We start from the raw sequence: 21,500 nt of genomic DNA, 5'->3' as shown, positions 1-21,500 counted from the left end.
TTAAAAGATTCCCCCTCACTCTTTCCGATTGGTCAGGACAGAGACAAGACAGACACAGGACGCCTGCTTCATGTGCTACATCATCACAGATTAATGCACAAGTAATAATCTAACAATATATTTTATTCTGAAATTTCCAGGATTTATGGAGAATTATGCTTTGGCATACATTTTCATTGTAGGATTTCTGTTGTCTTTACTGCAATAAAAGGAAAAACAATAAAAAAAAATATTGTATATTATCATGTACAAACAAATCAAGCAAAATCTATAAAACTACTAAAACAACTCATTAATTTGTGGAGGAAGCGCTCATGTGTTTCACTTAAGTCAAAATAAAATCTACTTAAGTCCATGCAAATCTCAAATCATATTAAACTGAAAACAAATATTCAACACAAGTATGGATAAATAAATTGACATGTAAAATGTATTTCCTCCAGAAACAAAAGGGCTGCAATGATTCATCATTCACTAAATGAATCCTTCACTATTTTGATAATTATATAATCAATTTCAGTATTTTCTTTCTTAATCATGCTTCTTATATGTGAACATTGTCTGGTTGATGTGCTCCATATAAGCAAAATCATTAAAAGTGAATGGTTTTGCTTTAGAGAAACACTGATAAATGCCTTTAAACATTTTCTGACATTAATGGATAAATCAAAATCAACACAACCAATTTTAAAATGATCATTCATTGCAGCCCAAGTGAAATAGGCAAGTTCTTTGTATTAGAAATGCTGTCCGTGTAAAAGTGTACCCCTTAAAATAACCTGAATTGCATTTGGAATTTATATATACACACACATATATATATTTATTAAAAAAATATATATACTAAAGGACAGCCACACTGCTGGATAGTGGCTAGAAATGTTGCCTTGCCGCAAAAAGATCTGGGTTTGTGACCCTGCAGAGGCTACAGTGTCTTCAATGTGTCTGTGAATGGTTGTTCGTCTCTATGTGATGAACCACTAACCTGTCCTCCAGGGTGTAAGTCACTTTTCATCCTGAGCTGCTCCATCGACCCTCATGTGGAGGATAAAGCGGTAGAGAATGAATAAATGAATGAATGAATGAATACTAAGAGGAAGACAAATGTGTATTATTTTGTTTGTTGTGTTTTGTAGTATTCAATTTCACACATCTCTGCAATGGAGTCAGTTTTACAGCTTGTACTTGTCCCTTGTTTTAAGTAAGGCGGTGTTTTGTCACTCAGCCCTGAATATTAAATAAATCCTTAGAATAACTCCAGTCCACCACTGGCTGATATTGGACATAACGCCGCTTCTCAGACTCAGTGTGCGACTGATCCTGGAGTGAGTAGACAGCCATGATGGACCACCGTGGTCAGAAGTGTCCGCGGGGACAGTGCGTCTTAAAAAAAACAAGAAGGAAGAGGATCAAAATCAAGGGCTGGATTTGGAAACAGCTGCACAGCATCAATGCAGGGGGAGCACTATGTGGCTGTGCAGACTCCACCACAGCAGGAGATTCCCCGCTGGGTGCAAAGATGTGCAGCGACAAAAGGAAAACTGGAGAAGCTGTGGACGGAGGGGAGGGAGAGGAACATTTCACTGAGGAGGGAGGAGACGCTCACTCACTCGCTGCTGCATGTCAGGGGAAGGAGAGGATGGACAGTATGCAACAGCAGCAGCGTGATGAGGATTGTTTAGGGAGCAAAGACATGTGTAGGAAGTGTGTTCACGGAGAAAAAGATCTTCCAACAAATGTGGACGTGGATTACAAATATTATGTAATAAGGATGTATATTACCTTCTTATTACATAGTATACTGTAAGAAAATGACAGTAACATAGCTGTAGTATGTAATAAGAAGGTAAGATCACTAATCTTACACTTTTAAGTGTGTGGTAATATTACAATGACACCATGTGATTTCTTTAGCAAAAATCCAGGTAACAGCTTGATAATGAGAATTACACTAGTTTAGCTTCAGTGAAATACCTTTAAGTGTTTGTGAATCAAAAAGTTAAAAATTAAAAAGCATTATCCCATATGTACCACATTTTCCATGATCACCCCACATTTGATTGGCGGGTACTACACAAATAAGTCAGCATCATTATCCTAATATTACTTCCCCATTTAAAAAAACTGTATTGTAACATGCATTACATGTACAACAGACTTTTCTAACACAAGTCAGAAGAATAATGTGCAGTATGTCATAATCTTACATGTGTAAAGACCTTGAATTAACTGTACTGCGTGGGAAAGTGTGTTGCAGTTAACATTAGAAACTTGTCATAATAGCACAACAACCACAAGAGCTGCTTGCGGAAAATTTATTTGAATTTGAGAACTGGCAGTAAAGACTATAGAAAAGATATAATTTCCTGCTTATAAAACATGAAAACACAGTTAGTCTATGTATGAATCGTTTACGTTATCATTTGTTAGTATATATATATATATATATACTGTATATACACACAGACAGAGTAGTGCTTTCACAAAAGCGTCCAACGTGAAATTAAGAATATTCAACACTTCGCATCAGAATACAACAGAAGACAGATTCAAATGTTTATCGTATTCAAACAGAAAAATCAGCTTAACAGTCCACAATAAAGGTAGTCTGGATGTTTTTAATACATGGTTAACTGTACATATAAAGGAAAAAAAAAACAAAAAAAAACACCATAATTAGACATTTTGAAATTATATCCCTTTTCATGAAGAAATTACGTTAATACCAGAATCATTTTTCCATAACAATGCATCATTTATAATCATTTATATTAGATCACACAAACAAATAAAAAAATGAATTAAAAAAATTATTAGCATTGGACTGAGTCCAACGCCCCGCTGAGTCCACAGCGAGGACACAGCAGGGTGTTAGTGAACTGGGAGGTACCAAATAAGAGTTTTTTTTTCTTTCTGATTATAATACTTAAAACATAAAAATACTACATTAATTAATCATCACAAAAGGTAGAATTACGGCGGCTTAGCAGTCTTGAATAGTTCAGTTACACAACATACACAAAAATCTACCACGTCTTATTTGTCTTCATAACAAGATGCAACATCAAATTTCAAATTACACATTCACATTTTTGTCTTTTTTTTTTAAACATTTTCAGTATGAAAACAGAACAGAAAAAGGAGGGACAATTTTCCTGCAACACTGATCACAGGAAAAAAATATCTTTTTATATAAGTATATATATATGAAACATATATTTTAAATTAACAGTCAAATATGCGCATATATACATAGTTTTACAAGGCAAAGGCAAAAAAGCTATTTGCAACATCCCCCTAAATCTCATCAGATCAATGTAATAAATTATCCATGACATTTCCATTTGAAAAAAACAAAAAAAACATCTTAAAACTACAAAGTTAAAAGTCTTGTCAAAATATTAGAGAACCCATCTTTGTTTCAAAAGTGAAATAAGATATTGCACCTTTTTTTTCTTTTTAAACCAGAATACAATAAAATGACAATGAAAAACAGCATACAATGCACAACAGGAATTAAGTTAGAACTATTGCCACTGGCTGACATTAATCCTCTTTTTAAACCTTGTAACAAAAATAACATTTCCTGTAACAAAACATCACAGTTTTATTTCACTGAATCGTGTAAGGAAAAAAGAACATACTCTTTAAACATCTTATGACACGGGACAAACGCTTATTCAAGACTGCTAAGCACACAATCATGGTTTCATTTCAACAGAACTAGGAAAAAAAAGAATAGAAAGGAAAGGAAGAAAAAAAGGAAAATAGACCATATTGCCTTTTGAAATGTTACAACTCTTGGGTTCATTTTGGCGATACAATCTGAGTCAAAGACAGGAAAAATATAGAAAAACAAAAAGAAAACAGCTCGCTCAAGTCCAAAAAGGGATCCCAGATACCGTCTATTCAAAATAACAGTGTACATTAGCATTTAGTAACAAATAAATGTTCCTGATTTTAGAAATATTACTTTATCATATAAGTCATTCTACAGCTAGTGTTTCTCACTAAGAAAATAAGTCTTCAAGGCGTTGCAAATCTTGAACCCCCCCTCTTGTTAAAAAAGGGTTTTTTCATCCTCTCAGTGATTCAAGTCTCTAACCTGCGGCGTCATCTCTAATGATCCTGCAGAACAAAAGTTCTCACGTTATTTACCCTCGTTACAGCACCAACACAGAGACAATCTGACATTTGGTGTGAAAAGGAAAAAATATTCCTTAAATCTGCTTAAATCCCATGGGAAAAAAAAAAAAAAAAAAAAGATCATACAAACACACAGGGAGAAGGACACGTCAGCCTTTACTAAACACAAACAAGAATCCATCTTTACAGGCTTACTTTTTTTTCCCTTAAAAAATTCCCTTATACTTTATAAATCTCTTAGGGAACTTCTTCTTCTGCATTTAACACATCCTCTACTAGGAACCTTTCAAGAATTAGGATGAGGGGGATTAGGAGCAGTGGGCAGACACTGAACAGCGCCCGGGCAGCAATGGGGGGTTGGGTACCTTGCTCAGGGGTAACCCAGAACTGGTGGGGATTCGAACCAGCTAGCCTTCGGTTACAAGCCAAGTTCCCCTTCCAATTGACCATGGCTGCCCATAAATTTACATCTGTGGCTGTTTTTAATAACTACAGACTGACTTGGCCCTGAATGAAAATGTTGTTCGACATATTGGTCAACTGATTGCTTTAGAAATGTAGAACTTCTAAATCCGCTCAGGTGTGTTTTCCGTTTTAATTCTTTTAAAACTGTTCTATTCATACACTCAAAAACTATATAAGTGTGTGTGACGCAATGTCGTGAAGGAAGATCCGTCCTGATATGGTATCAGTAATGGAGGACAGATGCCATCAGTGCAAGAGTGTGCTAGACCAGGACAAGGGGGAGGTTACACTCGTAAGTGTAAATAGACAAGACAACATCTGTGTGTTCTGCGGGCAGTTTTCTATTGAACGCTGCATCGGATGCGCCTGTTTTTTGCCTGAAATAACTGGACAGTACCACCTTCATGACGGAAGGATTTACAGCAGAATTGACTCAAAAATGTGGGGTTTTTTTTCCATGGGATTTGTTAACCTAACATCTGCTCTGGGTGCAGTGTGGGGGAGATGGTTCTCACCTGAAGGCCTGAAGCTTGTGTCTGCTGTGCACCCTGGTTGAAGTAAGCCATCGGCTGTCTGTAGAAGTCAAACCAGGCGTTGTAGTCAGGATTAGAGGTCTGCTGGGATCCGGGAGCAGCTGTCTGGCCTGAAGGAACGGGGAAAACAAGGGTGAGGAATAATCATGAGAAGGAATCGAGACCAGTCACACTCACATGTTCAATGACTTTCAAACGTTTATCTAGTCCTGGAATTGCATTTTATTGGTGCAAATCTCATGAAAATCAAATATAGACTCACCCCAGCCTTTGTTGTAGTCAGGAGCAGTGCTCTGGGCTTGGTTTTGCTGACCTGTAATAAAGCATAAAAATGTTGGAAATTAGGGATGCAGGATACTGGAATTCTTGCCAATATGCCTTGGGCTTGGGCTGATAACCAAAATGGTATTGGTTCTGTAGCGAAATTTACATAATATTTTACATGCACTCAAAAAAAGAAATATTTCACTGTGTAAAATAAACAAAACAATAATATTTGGAGAGAGCACAAGCACAGAACAATGTAGCCACCCCTCCAGCTTACCGTTTGCCATATCTGGGAATCTTGGCATGTTTGCTGATATCCGATAATACATTCTAAAGACAATATCAGCTTATACTGATATCTCGCTCATAAGATCATGCTTTCCTTTTTGAAATATTAAGACATATCCACTTCTATCAGAAGATTTTGTCTTTTCCATTCATGTGAATTTTAAATTTGAGTTTCATCAGTTTATCTTTTTGCAACAATAAGCAATTTAAGGCTTGTATCCTATGATAAAACCACACATTTCATCAGACTGGTGTGACCAAAGGAAAGTGCGCCTTGAGCATTGCCATGAAAAAAAAGAAAAAAAAAAAGAAAAGAAAAAGGTCTTTTCACTCAGATTGACACTTGCCTAGCTTTTTATAATACTGCTCCCAGTCCATCTGGCTCGTCTGGGATCCATTGTGACCTGAAACCAGACACAGACGACACCATAGTTACTGACAGCGGGCTTACATTTTTTCCCTTCCTTTTTCACTTTCTGCCTCATATTTAATGATTTCCATCTACAGCAAATTTTAAATGTGTCCATACAGGAAAGATGAGGTTAGCCGCAGGGACTGAGGTTTTCTCATCCGAGGCTGTGCAAGTCTCCGAATGCACAGCAGCAGAAGAAAACTCAGGGAAATGTATGGATGATTTAAGAACTTTGTTTCTGTCGTATCAAAAACAGTTACATAGCTCACAAAACATCTGAAGTTGCTGATTTATTGTGATTATACTGAATTTATATCGAGGAAACATAAACTTTTAGCGTGCCCACTTACTGTGGTCCTGTTGGCCTTGAGGCTGCCATATTTGAAAGGTTGTGCCCCATCCTCCAGTCATGAACGTCTGAGGACCACTACAGGCGAAATGAACAGATGATTGATTATCAGCGTACAATTACCCAGCAATAACTGAACAACTATATTAAAGTGTGACATGGTGAGGAGAGAAACTGCTCCTTACTGTTGAGGAGGAGTGGCTGCTCCTTGGTTATAGGGATTCATCCCGAAGTTGCTGTTGCTTCCCATTCCCGGGCCCTGGAGCAGAGAAAGGAAAGAGGCAATGAGAGACCCCACTTGTGTTTAAAGGGAGCCAACAGGCAAGGTCAAAGGGCAGGGCTGGCTGCTGATGCACTCCATTAAGTCCATTTGATGGATTCTTTATGTTTAACCTCTAGTGACATCCTGCTGGCCACCAGGTCCAGAGCAACCTAGCTCACCCCAGCAGCTCCTCGCATTGACATGTGCGCTCATGAATATCATGCCAGACAAAAGCATTTTGGGGGAGTGTCAGGGAGACCCGAGTCAGACCACCTACCCCAATTCTCTCATCGATCAGCTGGCGGGCTTTCTCCAGCTGCTGAGGGGTGCCTCGGATGGAGAAGATGCGCACGTTGGGGTCGGTGTTGGGTGGCGGGTTTCTCTGCAGCTCCACATGGGCACGAGACTGCTCTTTGATGTTCTTGATGGTTTCTCCACCTACAAAAGCACCAGGATGATAATTAAGTTCAACACATTCGTATGAGTCATCACAAGACCTTTTGAATTAGAGGTGTTAGAAAAGCCCAGACAGTAGAGTTGGGCGATACGACACTGTTAGATCGAGAAGAACTAGAACGTGTTGACCATCTGCCAAGGCTGAAGGGATCAAACATGGCAAACTACAGGCAGTGCTGTGGGTTTCTCAGTCCCCACCCTGTTTGATAAGAGTGTAGTAGGAAGCCATGGCTGAAAATAAAAAACAGAGGAGTTGGTCCCCACCTCCGTTATGTGGAACTGGTTTAGCATTTCTCCAAACCACAAGGCAAAAAACAGTTATTTGCAACAGACGAGGTTCGCAGGTCGGATGGCAACGTGACAAACCTTTCTAACCACTGAAAGAGACAGCATCCTAACAATATGCTGAGCGTGAAACAGCTAGGACAGCAGACACACCACAGTCAGCAGAGGGGTAACGGGTAACTTTTAGACCAAAACAAACCACTTTAACACAAGCTAGTCTTTCTCATACAGACTGCATTTACCAAAAGTGGGAAAGAACTGAAGCAATTATCCTTTTTCCTTGCAAAAGTCTGCACTGGTTACTTCTTTAATCAACTGCTTAAAATATAATTTTTTTTCTTTTTAGGGTCATGTTAGTACATAGGAAATAGTTTGGTTGCACTGCTTAATAAGTTGCAAAATAGAAAAAAAAAAAATCAATAGTTAAAAATCAAAAAAATATCAATTCTAAGCGTTGTAATAGTCAGAAATATTCTTGATAGATTGTGTTGTACTAAAGTAGGCTTTTTGAACATCTGACCCCCATATACTCCTTTCGCTAAAGAAAAAACCCTGCAGCCTTCTTAAAAGAATATTTATTTGGGGAAAGATGCAAGATATAGCCTTGCTCGTAGAACCTTAATACAATGTGATGTGTCCTCACCCTTCTATAGAGATATGAATCATATTACCACATTTTTACCAATGCACAGCCCCAAAAGGATCATCATCAATTCACAGAAATCCTTTCACCCAAGCATGACTCAGTCTGAAAACAAGCATCGAACGACATGGACACTCCTTCCCATCTCTACATTTATGCAATACTCAGACACGAACACAGGATTGTGCCATACTCTCGGAAACACACCGACTCACTTGACTAAACTGATGTGATAGTGCTACCTTATGAGGACTCTGGCATATGTCCCACCACTTATCTACCATTCTGTGGTAACATCCATGCAAATTGGTAAACAAAAGGAGACATCTCCTGCACGCCAACCCCTCCTCTGCATCAGATGCCAGCTTCCCGACGTGTGGGGAGAGCAATTACACCAGCAGGGAGAAACGAAACAGAGCTTGCAGGAGAAAAGGGCCAAAATTGAAGCGTATCCTCCTTCAGGGATATCATTTGTCTTTTTTTTACCCTTTCCATTCTTGACTCTGTGTTGTCCTCTGTGATGAGAGGAGGGAGAGAATGGGGGCATACAGCCGCTGCCACCCCTCCTCTACACAATGCCCATCTGAAGGGAAAAGGCTGAGGGTGCTTCCCGTGGGGGACACCGGGGCTGTCCCAACATCAATTACACATTTGTTCACTTGTGGCTGACACTCGAATGACCCTGGCTGACCTTTGAATGAAAACGCTCATCAAAAACCTCTCCTCCTCCCGCAGCCTATTCCTTGCTGCCAACAGACTGCACATGGGCCATTAACCCATTGTCAACCAAATGAAACTTCTGCCTTAATGAAGCCATTATGAGCTCTTCTAGTCAGACAGCAGAGAGCAATGAAGACCCCGACTATTCATTTCATGGACTGGGCTGTAGTGAGGACAGATAATACAGGGCCTTATTAATGAGACTGGTTTAGTGAGCTGGTGAAAAGGAGGGGATACAAAAGTGCAACTGGTGACGGCATTCACGGCAAGGCCAAGGGACTGGTTAGCTGGTGGTGACGGGAAAAAACTCATCCCTCAAGGGAAAAATTACACTATAATCATCACCAGCATCAGCTTTACATTAAAACAGGGCAAGGCAATATGACTGAAATAAAACTGTATACTATTAAATAAAACCCACAAATGGAATGCTTTAAAAAAATGCTGAATCACAAGTGAATCACAACTTGCACCTTTGAATAATGGGGTTTATTATTTTATTATTTTTCCTTGTGTATAAAAATCTATATAAACAGTTAAAACTGTCCAGATGTCCTTATAAAAACAGTCTCGCTCTAGGCAGGAGAGCTGAAACTAATATAAAAACAACTATTAATTTAGGTAATTTTAAAATTTTTCAGTTTTATTTTCAGTTCAGTTTGGTGATTTCTGTAAACTTGGATTCCTCTCATGCAGTGTTGTTAAACATTTTCCAACCATTATATTATTTTACTTAAAATAATATAACTGTAATAATTAAAACTGCCCCTTAAGGTTAAGCAAGACATTATTTCTTTTAAAATGGAGAAAAACGTGAGAATTAAAATGCAGTGTATTTTTATGGTTTATTATGATGACAATAAAGTTGCTTTCCTTTCCTTTCACATTGAATGCAATTTATTATAGGTAAATTACTAATTTTTGAGGGGTAGCTCTGCATTTAAGTGAGTAAAACAGCACATAAGTGTGAATCCAAGTTTTTGTTTCTTCATTAAATAAAAATTTGGGTGTGGTGTCAAAGTTTGTGTGAGAAATCTTGACTAAAAAGGTCCACACTTTCTAACCAACTAGACATTTCATCAAACAATCTTTTTTAACAGACAACTCTCGCCTGCAGAAAACTGAAAGAAGTGATAGCAAACCCTCGACATCAAAGGACCAAAAATGTAGTTGAAAAATATTTACCAAAAAAAAAACTTAAAAGTCATAGGAGCCTTGTTAGAGCTCTTGCACAGTTTGAGTCGGTCATAAAGCCTGAACAGGTTGGTGGGTGGCTTGCTCAACCACAAGCAGTGTGCGTAGGGGGGTCAAAACAGAGGGCCAATGGGCTACATATGGCATCGTAAAGATATTAATCACTGCATCCTTTAGGAACCGGCTGACAGCACCCAGACCCACCGCCATCTCCACCATATTGGCCTACTTCATATGCTAATGCATAGAGAGGGGGACACAACGCCCAGGTTTATTTGTTTCCCTCGCCCCACTACATGCACAAAAGCCACTTGACATTTCTATTGCCATGTTTTTATCTTAGGTAAAGAGGGCCCCCCCCCACCCGACCCCGCCCACAACCGCACACATACACACACACACACCAAGGCGAAATGCATGCACACATACTACACACACTCGCAGCTCCTTCCAATGCAATGGTCAATGACTTTTAAATAGCTGGCAATAGAGTGGGAATGAATAGCCAATAAGCTAATTCCTCCTATTCATTCCCTCGCTGCACTCTATTGGGCTGAAAGACCCTCATTAGATGCCAGGCAGCCTTCCACATGATTGAGGGCTGTTATTATGCACCTTTAACAATTAATGTCACATTACACGCATTATCCCCGTCATTAAGCCCTTAGTGAAGCCAATGAATGCCACTTGTGCTATATACATGAGCCCTGGAGGGAGAATAGGAGGGTGGTCACTCAGCCCCCGTCCCCTCATCAGTTTCACGCAGTAGCAGAACACCAAGTGGCGTTCAGGCGTTCAGTTATTAATGGAAAAAGGCAATCTGGCGAGTTGGATACACTGTTATTAAGAGTGTTTTTGTATGAGTGAACCATGTATTTATTATCGAGACAGCTGGTGGAGTCACACAAATGAGAAAGAAAACTTTAAGCACACCAACAACTACTGAAGACTTATACACCAGCTAATCAGAAGGAGTGCACAATGCTGAATGTTTTTGTAAAGAGATAACAGTACCAACAAGTATTTAAATAAAAATAAGAAAAATATTCAGTACCTTTGCCAATCACTAGGCCGCACTTGTCAGCGGGTACTGCATATGTCACCTCCTGCAGTCCACTAGGGCCTCCTACGTTACTGTCTCCTCGCCCTCGACGTCCCATTACGCCCCCAAATCCATCACGCTCCTGCAATAAGGAATAAAATTGTTAAAAAATTGAAGAGACATAGGAAAGGTCAAGGAACAAATAGGGAAATGTTTTTATTTAAGGCAGAATTTGCACCATGAATGGTTTTTTTACAAAAGGATAACGGATGTTTAATTTAAGTATATTACATCAAGTACTAAGAATTGAAAAATGACTAATGTCATCAAAGGCTTAAGATTATAAGCATCAGCAATACATTTTACAAGTAAAATGTGGTGACACAGTATGTAACAGAGAGAAGAGCCTTTTAAAAAATATGTTGGCCACACACCTGAGCTGTTTGAACCAGTTCATTGATGAGGTGGATCGCATAGTGGCAGTGTTCAGGCTGGCCCATCACCTGAGCAACACGGTCAGGACTCACTCCATCATCTGGAGAGGTACAAGAATACAACAAGGTCTTTAACTGCTCAGGGGTCAGTCACTGAACTGAGCAAAATCCTGGTAATCCTGATATTTTTTTCAAACTTTAGCAGCATGCATGTATGCAAATAATGAACAGGAATGCCGATGATCAGGACATCCCTTTGTCCATTAAGACTGTAAAGCTTTAAACATGAGATCAGTCCCACAGTGTATTCTCCTGTGCTCTACTGTCTGGTTTGATTAAAGTGGCACAATGTAGGATTTTGACCTTCAAATAATGCCTCCAAGATTATTTTGCTAGTACATCAACTTACAACAGGGTGGTTTCGGGTGCCACAAAAAATTTTCTTTACGCCATATTTCCTTTGTGATGATGTAAGTGACAGGATTTTGCCCCAACTTACAGAACTAGATTTACAGCTTCTATTGTTATGTTTACATTCTTTCACTCAGTGTAAGAGGCTACAGAAGTATGCTGAGGGTTTGCTGTGGACATTTCCCTTTGGTATGAAAAAGACTTTTGAGGGTCGCCAGCATGCCCCTATGTGGCATCTCTGTAGCAGTGTGTATCATTTTTCTTCTTACCTTGTTTGAACTGGATCCTGACGCCAGCATCGTTCTGAATCTTCTTGATCATTTCTCCGTTCCTGCCGATGATGATGCCGACAGCAAATCTGGGCACAACCACCTGACAATAAGGACAGAGAGGAGAATTTAGAAAAGCTAAAAACGTTCTTTGATCTGTATAAATAATTATGAACAATAATGTGGCACTACAGTTTCTGAAAATCTGAGAGACAGGGTCTTACATCCAGACTGCTTCCACCAATTTTGGATCCAAAGTCTGTTCTGCCAGCCCTGAAGTCACTCTGGTCCTTGTCCCGGATGAGCTTCACGACAAGTTCACGGGCTTGCTACAAGGGAGGATTGAAAACATATCAACAAATTAAATGTCATAAAAAAAAATCTGGATTTAAAAACAAACCAAAAAACAAAGACATGTTCATGTTATAAGGCATAAAATGTGTAAAACTGAGTGTAAACTGGAAATAGCAGCAGACACCAAGTTCCTCTGAGACCGACCTGCACTTTGTGCGGATCCCCAGTGATTCTCAGAGGCTTGTCTGCTCCAGTGGGCATGGGGTCATCCTGAATCATTATCATCTGCACTCCTGTTCTCTCCTGCAGGGGAACAATCACACAAGCAGAAACAATTGTTACCTGGGGCCCAAAATACCCTTTACTCTGAAAAGATGAAAATGCAGTCAGGTCACACACACACACAACAGGACTTTTGGAAAAAAATCAAATCAAAACATAAGACCAAAGAATACAACTCAACTCGTTGAAATTTGATGTTATGTTCTTACCTGCTGTGTGTTTTCCATTATTTAATTAAAATTAGTCTGTCTACTTATCAGTGCAACCTTTTAGATCATATACCCATTGGGTAATAGTAGAACCACATACAACACACTAAAGTGATTTGGAGCAAATTCCTGCAAGCTGAACCAATTTATTTTTCACTTCCTCTTGAATGGTATAAGTGGGTTCAACAGACTCCATGTTCCCCATCTCCTCAATGATGGTGTGTAATGTTAAGCAGGTGCATCAAAATGATAAAATCCTATTTGTATAGCACCAAATGACCATACATTATCTCAAGGCACTTGAATAGCAAGACTGAGAACCTTACAATATGATGGGGAGAAGGTAAACCTAAGAGTTTACAATGTTGATGGCAGCTTACATGATACACCCGTCTTGAGGCTTGATTTTAATACAGGGCCTAATTGTACAGTTTGAACTTCTACCACACCTGCAGCTGTTTGATGGTTTCTCCTCCTTTGCCAATGACCAGGCCAACTTTGTTAGCAGGGATAAGGATCTGCTGGATGGAACTGTTGCCGTCCATGTCACTGTGGAAGCCCGGACCGTACCGACACTGCTCCACTATCTCACTCAACAGCCTCTTGGCCTGCCTGCGGGGGTGGAGCGGACACCAAGTAACACATTTGTCACTACAGCTACAGATTCTGAACAAAAACAGTTCTGCTTCACATTTTTCTTAGTCGAACTATGAAAAGAGGTGTGCAGGTGATTAAGAGCAGATGTGAAAAGAGATCTGAGTTCGTGCCCTCTTTGTTGCAACAATAGGGCACACTTTCCTAATGTGCTGTGCAATTCCAGTAAATCAGTAAGTTGAGTTGAAAGACAGTTTGACAGCTGCTGTTAGTGACAGACACAGACCAGTCATTCATTTGACTGGTCCCATATGTCTTCACTCCAGAGAAAATAAAGGGTCTTTAGGATTTTGCACCAACTGGCACGTGTGAGAATGTTTCATATGATTTATCAGCCTTATTTGAATAATATGGACACACAACCAGTATAGTTTGAGATTTGATGCGATAAAAATAACACTGATTAGCCAGTAGTTGGCCAGTGGAATCCAAAACCCAACAGAGGGACTTGAGAGTGGGATTTGTACGTTTCTGTGTATGTTTTTAATTGTTTAATTTAAAAGTAAAAAACATAAATTAAAACTTACTCGATGTTCTCTGGGCTGCCAGTCAGCGTACAGGGTCTATCCAACATGCCTCCACTGTCTGTGAGAAAACAGGAAAATTAAACTCATTTGAAGTCAGTTGAATGTAGCCAAGTTTTATTTATACGGCTCTAAATCAAACAAGGGGCTTAACTTACCTGAAGCAATTTGGATCTTACAGCCCGATTCAAGTTGAATTCTGGAGATCTGCTCTCCTCCTTTTCCAATGACTAAGAGGGCAAGAGGAAAGAACAGTTTCACAGTGATTTATATACTGAACACAATGTCAGAGCTGATGATTACAGGTCAAACACTGGCACCAGCTCTACTGAAATCAAGGGCTACTTACTGAAGCCCACCATCTTATCAGGCACTTTGTAGTCTTCCGTCGTAAAAGCCCTGCGAGAGATGTGGAGATGTGATTATAAACTCTGGCTTACAGATGGAAGCAAAACCATCTCGACAATATGTTAAAATAAAAACAGGATAAGATTCTAAGATTTTAACATGAAAAAACAAAATAAGGCTTATGGAGTCATGACCAAACAAAATAAGCCATTTTAAAAATGTTGAAGTGTAGTGGATGTTTACTATTTTCATATATTTCATTAATAATAAAATTAACCAATCAAAGAAATTAAGCAGCAATTAAATCTGTGTCCTCTTTTATGCTCATTTAGGTGATAATGAGAAACTGACTTATGACAACCTACGAAGAAGAAGAATATGTGATCTAAATACGAGTTAAATGAGAGCAATTCCTATGAATAAATGATCAGAAACTGGTATTTCACTGCTCACCTTTGATGTACCATTGCTCCGAGGTGGTTGCCTACTGAGAGAGGAGAAAACCAATTAACATGAAACATAAATAATATTTTAAATATGTGGTAAGTGATGGTCAATGAAGCAGCAAAATGAGAGTGAGTCAGTCGCCACAGGAGGGGAGCAGATGGATACAGTGTTGTCAATCCATCGTATTCATGTCTGACCCACAGCAGGGGGCTTTCACAGGCATGGAAATCAGCCAGCAAGTGTAAGAGTGAGTGTTTCAATCAGAGCCAGTCAGAATAAGAGAGGCAGGTGCTGGGTCAATGGCTGCTGGTCCTGAATTGAATTTTGACAGGTAGCACCAAGCAAGGGTCCTGCAGGGTCACTGAAGGATATACACTGCCATGGACGTTAACAACACCTGAGCTGATATCTAGCAGGTTTGATCAATTTTATGGTCATTGCACTGATTTCACTGCTTCTGGAAATGCACTGGGGTTAACGCTTGAGAATGGAACAGCTATGAATATAAAAAAGGGAGGTGAACTAAATTCATACGAAGGACAAGACTGCAAGATAGGGCATGAATACCGAGACAGTATTTGTCCTCTTGCACATATGATAATTAAATGCTGATGGGTAACTACAGTGGTACACAGGATAAGTTTATCATTATTTTCTCTATACTATAAGACAACCTTGGCAGAGAAAACCCGAGGACAAACTGTTGCAAACAATGTCCACATGTCGAATAAACCTACACCACAAAATTGCATACAAATGTATCTTATCTACCCATGCGTTCAGGGCTGAAACATCATACAAACAACTGTGACAAGATAAAAGGAGGGCTGTGTAAATGACTGGTGTTCCAACTTCATGGATATGAAACAGATTAAATGTTTGTTCAGTGTGCAAAGCACGATAAGATGGAGTGAAATTTTTCTCAGGACACCCTCAGTGTCAGACACTTAATACTCTACAAACATGCAAATGGAAAACCACAGCTCTCCCCATATTACTCCTTTCCTGTGTAGAACTCCACTGGCATTACAGTGCATACATTTTTAAAGGGACATTTTGTGTACATTTCATGAGCAATGTTTTATTTTTTTTTATTTTTTTATTTTATTTATTATTTTACACATTTCATATTCTATATTTATATTATCTTATTTTATAATGACAAACAGTCTCCACCCCTGATTGGTAAGTGTTCCTTTGATTGTTTCGTGTCTGGTGATCATGCTGATTGTATGATTTTGATGAGAGCACTGGCTGTTTTCATTGTATGAAAACAGCCAAAACAGCCATTGTACCATTCTGATAAAACAATTTGCATTTTATTATGTTGCATACAATCCACTTATGGAATGTTGGAATGATGGAATTTAAGTACTTCAATCTAACAGGAATATGAAAAACTTGGAAAGCCTTACTTTTATACCTGGAGATAAACAATTCTTGTTTTGGAATGGCAAGGTCAATCAAAATTTCCAAAGAGAAATTACAACATTACTCAAATTGGATAATGTAGTGATAAAATGGGAACAAAGTCTGAATTAAGGCCCCTTCTTTTCAATAAAATCTCAGCTGAACAAACAAAGTTTGACAGGTGACAAACAAAAATAATCTTAATTGGAGGATGGTGATTTTATGAAGGCCCCCATGAACATGCAATGCAGGATTAAAGCTAAAGCATCAGTGATTTCTATTATTCTATAATGAAGGCTTACCTCCATTGTCTAGTGAGCGTTTTTGGCCTCCAAAGCCGTAGAGGGAGGGATCTAGGACCGGAGAGGAATTGTTCATGTTGGGCATCTGGTCTCCTCCCATCTTGGCTGCCATCTGGGGACACACCACAGTGAGACAAATGGAATAAAAGGTGAAAAGTGGTGATAGTATTCTTTATTTCTTTCCAAGACATCATCTTGGACATGTCTTTGTGATGAGTGTGATTCATTCTCCTTTTATCTTGCTTTCATGTAGCATTAGGTATGCTGTGAAGTCAGTCGTGCAGAGTTCTTTTTGACAGGAGCTGAAACCTGCACTTTGTAAAACATTAAAGCAGCTTGAAGCAGTCCATCAGTTATTGTCAAGTCGACCAACACTGGTGCTTCTGATCAAATATTTGTCATGTGCCACCTATCAAAGAAAAGCTAAAAATGTTTTGCTTTCACTACAACTTGACTGGGTATGGCATTAAAAAGTTACAACTGGTATTAAAGTGGCATAAAGCACCACCGATTTGAGTTCCTAATTTCAAGTCTCAAATACATAGGTTCATGTAACCAGAGAATGAGCATGACCACATTACAAAAAAAAAAAAAAAAAAAAAAAGACAGTAGTGTCAAGCATCATATTTAAGGCTAGGTATAAATGTAAACCGTTTACACCAATATTTGATTTAATGAGTGACTCAGGGTGGGTCAAAATAAGATTGCAATACATTGATTATTACAGACCATATATATAGCGTATCGTAAGGTACCCACCCCAGGAGTGACAGAAAAACTTTTATGTGAATAATAACATAAAATACCAGCTTTCAATACCTCACGATTTGTGGTAGCTTTAAATTTCAGTACTAAAATCTCTATTCATCGCACATACTAAAACATTTTTACCTCTGGACCAAATCAATCATAGGTCACGCAGTTCCCTGTAGGTTTTTTTTTTAAAATCATAGAAATACAACACAAACACAACACAAAGAAAATGGCACTTATTTTCTTTAGAGCTCAACACAAACTCTTTGTATTTTAACAATCATCCACTTGTCAATCTAAAGCAGATGCATTTGTTCTGATGGACATTTAAATCTTCAGTTTCGCTACACGATAGCGCCAACAGCATTTTCCATTCCCCGTTAATCTGCCACCTCGTCTTCTATACAAAAGTATAGCATTTCAGAAAATTACACTAAATTGACATCTGTGCCTGACTGGAATTTTTTCACAATATAAAAATAAAGTGACGGCATTTAGAGTCTTCCATCACCTTCAGGGATGATTATCTACTTCTGAGCCCACCAGTGGTAGTGAGAGGGGTGCAACTGAAATGGGGAGCCAGAGAAGGAAGACGGGAATGGGGTGGTTGTTTCATATGAAACGACATTACTTTAGCTAGATGCATGCCACGCAAAATGAAACCAGTGTTTTGGAGTTTTGCAAGTAGCTCCTCAAACACCTGCCCACATATATACATACATACATACATATAAGAATACCCTTGTATACCATGACTGTTGAAATTTGGAAAAAATAGCATGATATACATTTTTGGTCATATTTTTGTTCGTACTGACATGTTTGGTCAGCACGAACATAGATACAGTTTGAGGACAATATTTCTTTAGACTTGTTATTTTGACATCTATATTAAGTAGATACCAATATTTATACAATACCACACCTTTGTCATAAACCTAATTTGAACAAATTGAAAATGCCTCTGTCCGAGAGGGGCTGGTGTACTCCCGCTACTACTTTGCAAAGAGCATGTTTTCTAGTAACAGAAATGAATCTTAACAAAACTGGTATAAACAATAGGTTACTAACCTTAATTTGCAATACAATCCTACCTTTGGTGAAGATCATTAAACTATTTTCTTCAGATATTAATATTTATAAAACTTCTAAGGCATTGCATTGCATTGATCAAAGCCTTGCTAAAACAGTGATGTAAAGATGCAATCAATTACAACCACTTTTACTCACTGGTACAAAATTTCATTAAGTGGATCCCGCTCAATGTGCAATGCAGCCTCTGAGAAAACACGACTGTGGACTGGACAGGCCTCCACAGTCTCTACTAGTCTGTCAAATTACAAACCATAGATTGTGTGTGAATATATGTTACCATCTTATTTGGCTAAGAAGAAAGTATCTTATAACATGTCTTATGTTAACCAGTATTATGTAGTTTATATATTAGACTTGTCCTTGGTCACTGTGTTACAATAGTTTCATGAGTAATCCACTCTGTTCTTAGGTTATGTACAAAACACAGTGCATTATTTGGGTCCACTGGTTTGCTATGGGTAAATGTAAATATTTATATTTTGGAACAAGACTGGTCGATTGAGTGACCTGTGACACTTTGCAAACAGTCACAGGTGAGAGAGGGCAAGCTGAAGGAGGAAGGATACAATAATAAATGCAGAGGTCAACATCTGGTGAATTCAACATTAAACCGATCTTCACAAAATGCTTTTGTTATTGTTTAATACATAAAACTGGGTGGTAAATAATTGTACCACTGAGTAATTCAAACATGTGCAGCTTCTAGATTTAAATGTCAGCAAATTAGTCCATTCAGAGAACCAACATGTCACATGTCATAAACATGTCACCTGCCATCTTCCACATCAGCCTTGTTATCATACACCACTCTTATGATACACACATATTGACAGTGTCTTCTGAAAAGAACAAAGTGTCAGCAATAAAGAAAGTGTGAGTTGTGTATTAAGATCAGAAACATAAAAACATGCACAGCTGCATTTTCAAGTACAGTACAGTGCAGTTCAGCTCACAATGGTACAGTTTGGAATGGCAATCCCTGATATAGCTTGTGTTTCAAACCATGAGGTGTGAGGGATGGGTGGGGACATCAGATACCTAACTTTTGACAACTGAAACACAAATAACTGTAATGTACCCTACTGTACTGTTTGGTGGAAATGGGGACACCTTCTAATCCTCTCATTACACGAGTGGATTCTATTTTTACTGCGAAAGTATTTGTCAAAAATATATGCAATATGTGTCTTCCCTGTAGTATCTATGGAATTAATATAAATTGTGTCACCACTCACTATACAATATTGTCAGTACACATCCATAGTTTATAATCTGCACTGAACCAAGTTAAACTAGCAGCTGCATGGCTAAAGAGGATATTATCAGCACAATATCGGTATTGGCGGATACTGGGTTAAAAATGTATTATCGGCTATCGACAAACACACCAAGATCTGCCAATATGACTAATGACTACAACAGTAGGCTAAATAGGCTGCTACCTCCTGGAATCCTATGGCGGCAAACTGTTATTTGTTTAGTAAGTTTATTTATATTGCCTAATGAAGAAAATGTATGTGTACACCAGGGACGATATGACAAACACCAAACCCAAACACTCTCAATATATCAGCATATTGGATATCGGCAAAAGGTCCAATATTATGCATCCCTAATTTTCACACCATTAAGTGCAGGCAGTTGTTCTTACAGCACACAGACAGCTCTATTGGCAGCACATCTACAGTGTCCATCTCTGTTACTGTCACCATGTAACACCGTTCAGTGCCAGGTAAACAGGTGGGCAAGGGGGAAGCTATTGATAACATATCCCACCTATTATGAAAGCAGTAATGGAGAAAATCCAGTGTGGCGTACATCAGGTGGAGTATAAGGAGGCTTATTCAACAGATGACGTTACACTGCATGGCCTATATGTGAGGCACACTCACTGAGTAGCATGCTAACACCAGCTACACTAGCATGCTCGGCTGTGTTGTGTGCTTACAGTTTTACAGGCAAGATTCAAACAGGGTTGGGTATAAGAAATAAAGATGGTTTAAACATCAGTGTTACGTATGTATACTGATCAATCTGTGTGTGTGTGCGTTTATGTCTCTAAAACCGGGGCACCATTTATAGTTCAGTGAATCAAACTTGAGCAGTAGCAGCGTGTCAGGCTGTTGAATGCTTCAAGTTCCGTGTCAAAGCTGAATGTTTCAGGTCTTAAACAAAACATGGTTTTAGGATCCAGGGTCTAAAAGTTGTGCGAGTGTGTGTGTGAGTTAGCGTGCTAAGCTAAGTGCAACTTCTGACTTGACAACAGGTTGCAGTGTGTTTGTCGACTTAAGTAAAGTTGAACAAACTTCGACACCAACACATGTATTCGTGTCTTCCGTCGAAAACGACGTACGTAATGGTTTCTGACAGTTAGACACGGCGAATTAACGCGTATCCTGCTCCAAGTCAACTTTAATCTGTCCGCTCAGCTGTCTGTGCTGCTTAACGTTAGCATGCTATGTAGCTAGCTAGCTAGGTAGCATGTTAGCTGCATGAGGAGTGTTTGTAGTAGGGGGTCTGGGCTGTCCTGACCAAAGTCCTGCCCTGCTCCGAAACGCTGACTCGCGGCTTATGGTCACAAAGTGTTCACTGGAGGGCTTTTTATTTTACCTGTCGTACCCGGCGTATCGTGTCTGCGAAGTCATCTTTCGTTCCGGGCTGAGCCACCGAGGCCTGTCCCTGAACCAGCTCCGCCATCATCATCACCCGCCTCGGCAGCTGAGAGATCCACACTTAAAAAAAAGGAAAAAAAAAAAGCTGCACACGTGCCAAGCTAAAGCTCCGTGAGCCACATGATCTCGCGAGGTCGTGGGTGACCACATGCGAGCCATGATGCATGCATGGAAAAGGTATATTCATATGTCACACGCAAGAACAATTCAAGATAATTTATTATATTATTTTAAACCATAAAAAGAAAACATTATTTTGCAATGCAAAAAATCAAGAAGTAAAGTAACATTAATCATGCATTAATTCCACAGTGGTTACATTTGTTAGAGCAGC

At 39.0% G+C, this 21,500-nt stretch overlaps 1 protein-coding gene across 2 annotated transcripts; it reads right to left on the bottom strand.

The window, feature by feature from the left end:
* Positions 1 to 2,604: 2,604 nt before the first annotated feature.
* fubp3 (far upstream element (FUSE) binding protein 3) lies at positions 2,605 to 21,241 on the bottom strand. 2 transcript variants are annotated; one of them, XM_058617679.1, is made up of 19 exons: positions 21,105 to 21,241; positions 16,647 to 16,758; positions 14,941 to 14,974; positions 14,489 to 14,538; positions 14,298 to 14,369; positions 14,143 to 14,200; positions 13,411 to 13,573; positions 12,675 to 12,773; positions 12,401 to 12,505; positions 12,177 to 12,279; positions 11,497 to 11,597; positions 11,075 to 11,204; positions 7,000 to 7,160; positions 6,646 to 6,719; positions 6,462 to 6,538; positions 6,047 to 6,103; positions 5,407 to 5,457; positions 5,127 to 5,254; positions 2,605 to 4,128 (listed from the first exon to the last, which is right to left on the bottom strand). In XM_058617679.1, exons 1-19 carry the CDS (start codon positions 21,195 to 21,197, stop codon positions 4,120 to 4,122), a joined length of 1,677 nt encoding a protein of 558 aa, XP_058473662.1. In that variant the 5' UTR covers positions 21,198 to 21,241; the 3' UTR covers positions 2,605 to 4,119. The 2 variants fall into 2 exon arrangements, with proteins under 2 accessions (XP_058473662.1, XP_058473663.1); XM_058617680.1 differs by having other exon boundaries at positions 14,941 to 14,971.
* Between the last annotated feature and the right edge of the window lie 259 nt (positions 21,242 to 21,500).

Source organism: Solea solea, chromosome 19 (genome assembly GCF_958295425.1).
Source record: "Solea solea chromosome 19, fSolSol10.1, whole genome shotgun sequence".
NCBI classification, from domain to species: Eukaryota; Metazoa; Chordata; class Actinopteri; order Pleuronectiformes; family Soleidae; genus Solea; species Solea solea.
Note: the sequence above shows the minus strand (reverse complement) of the source record. Positions and strands in the feature narration are given on the sequence as shown.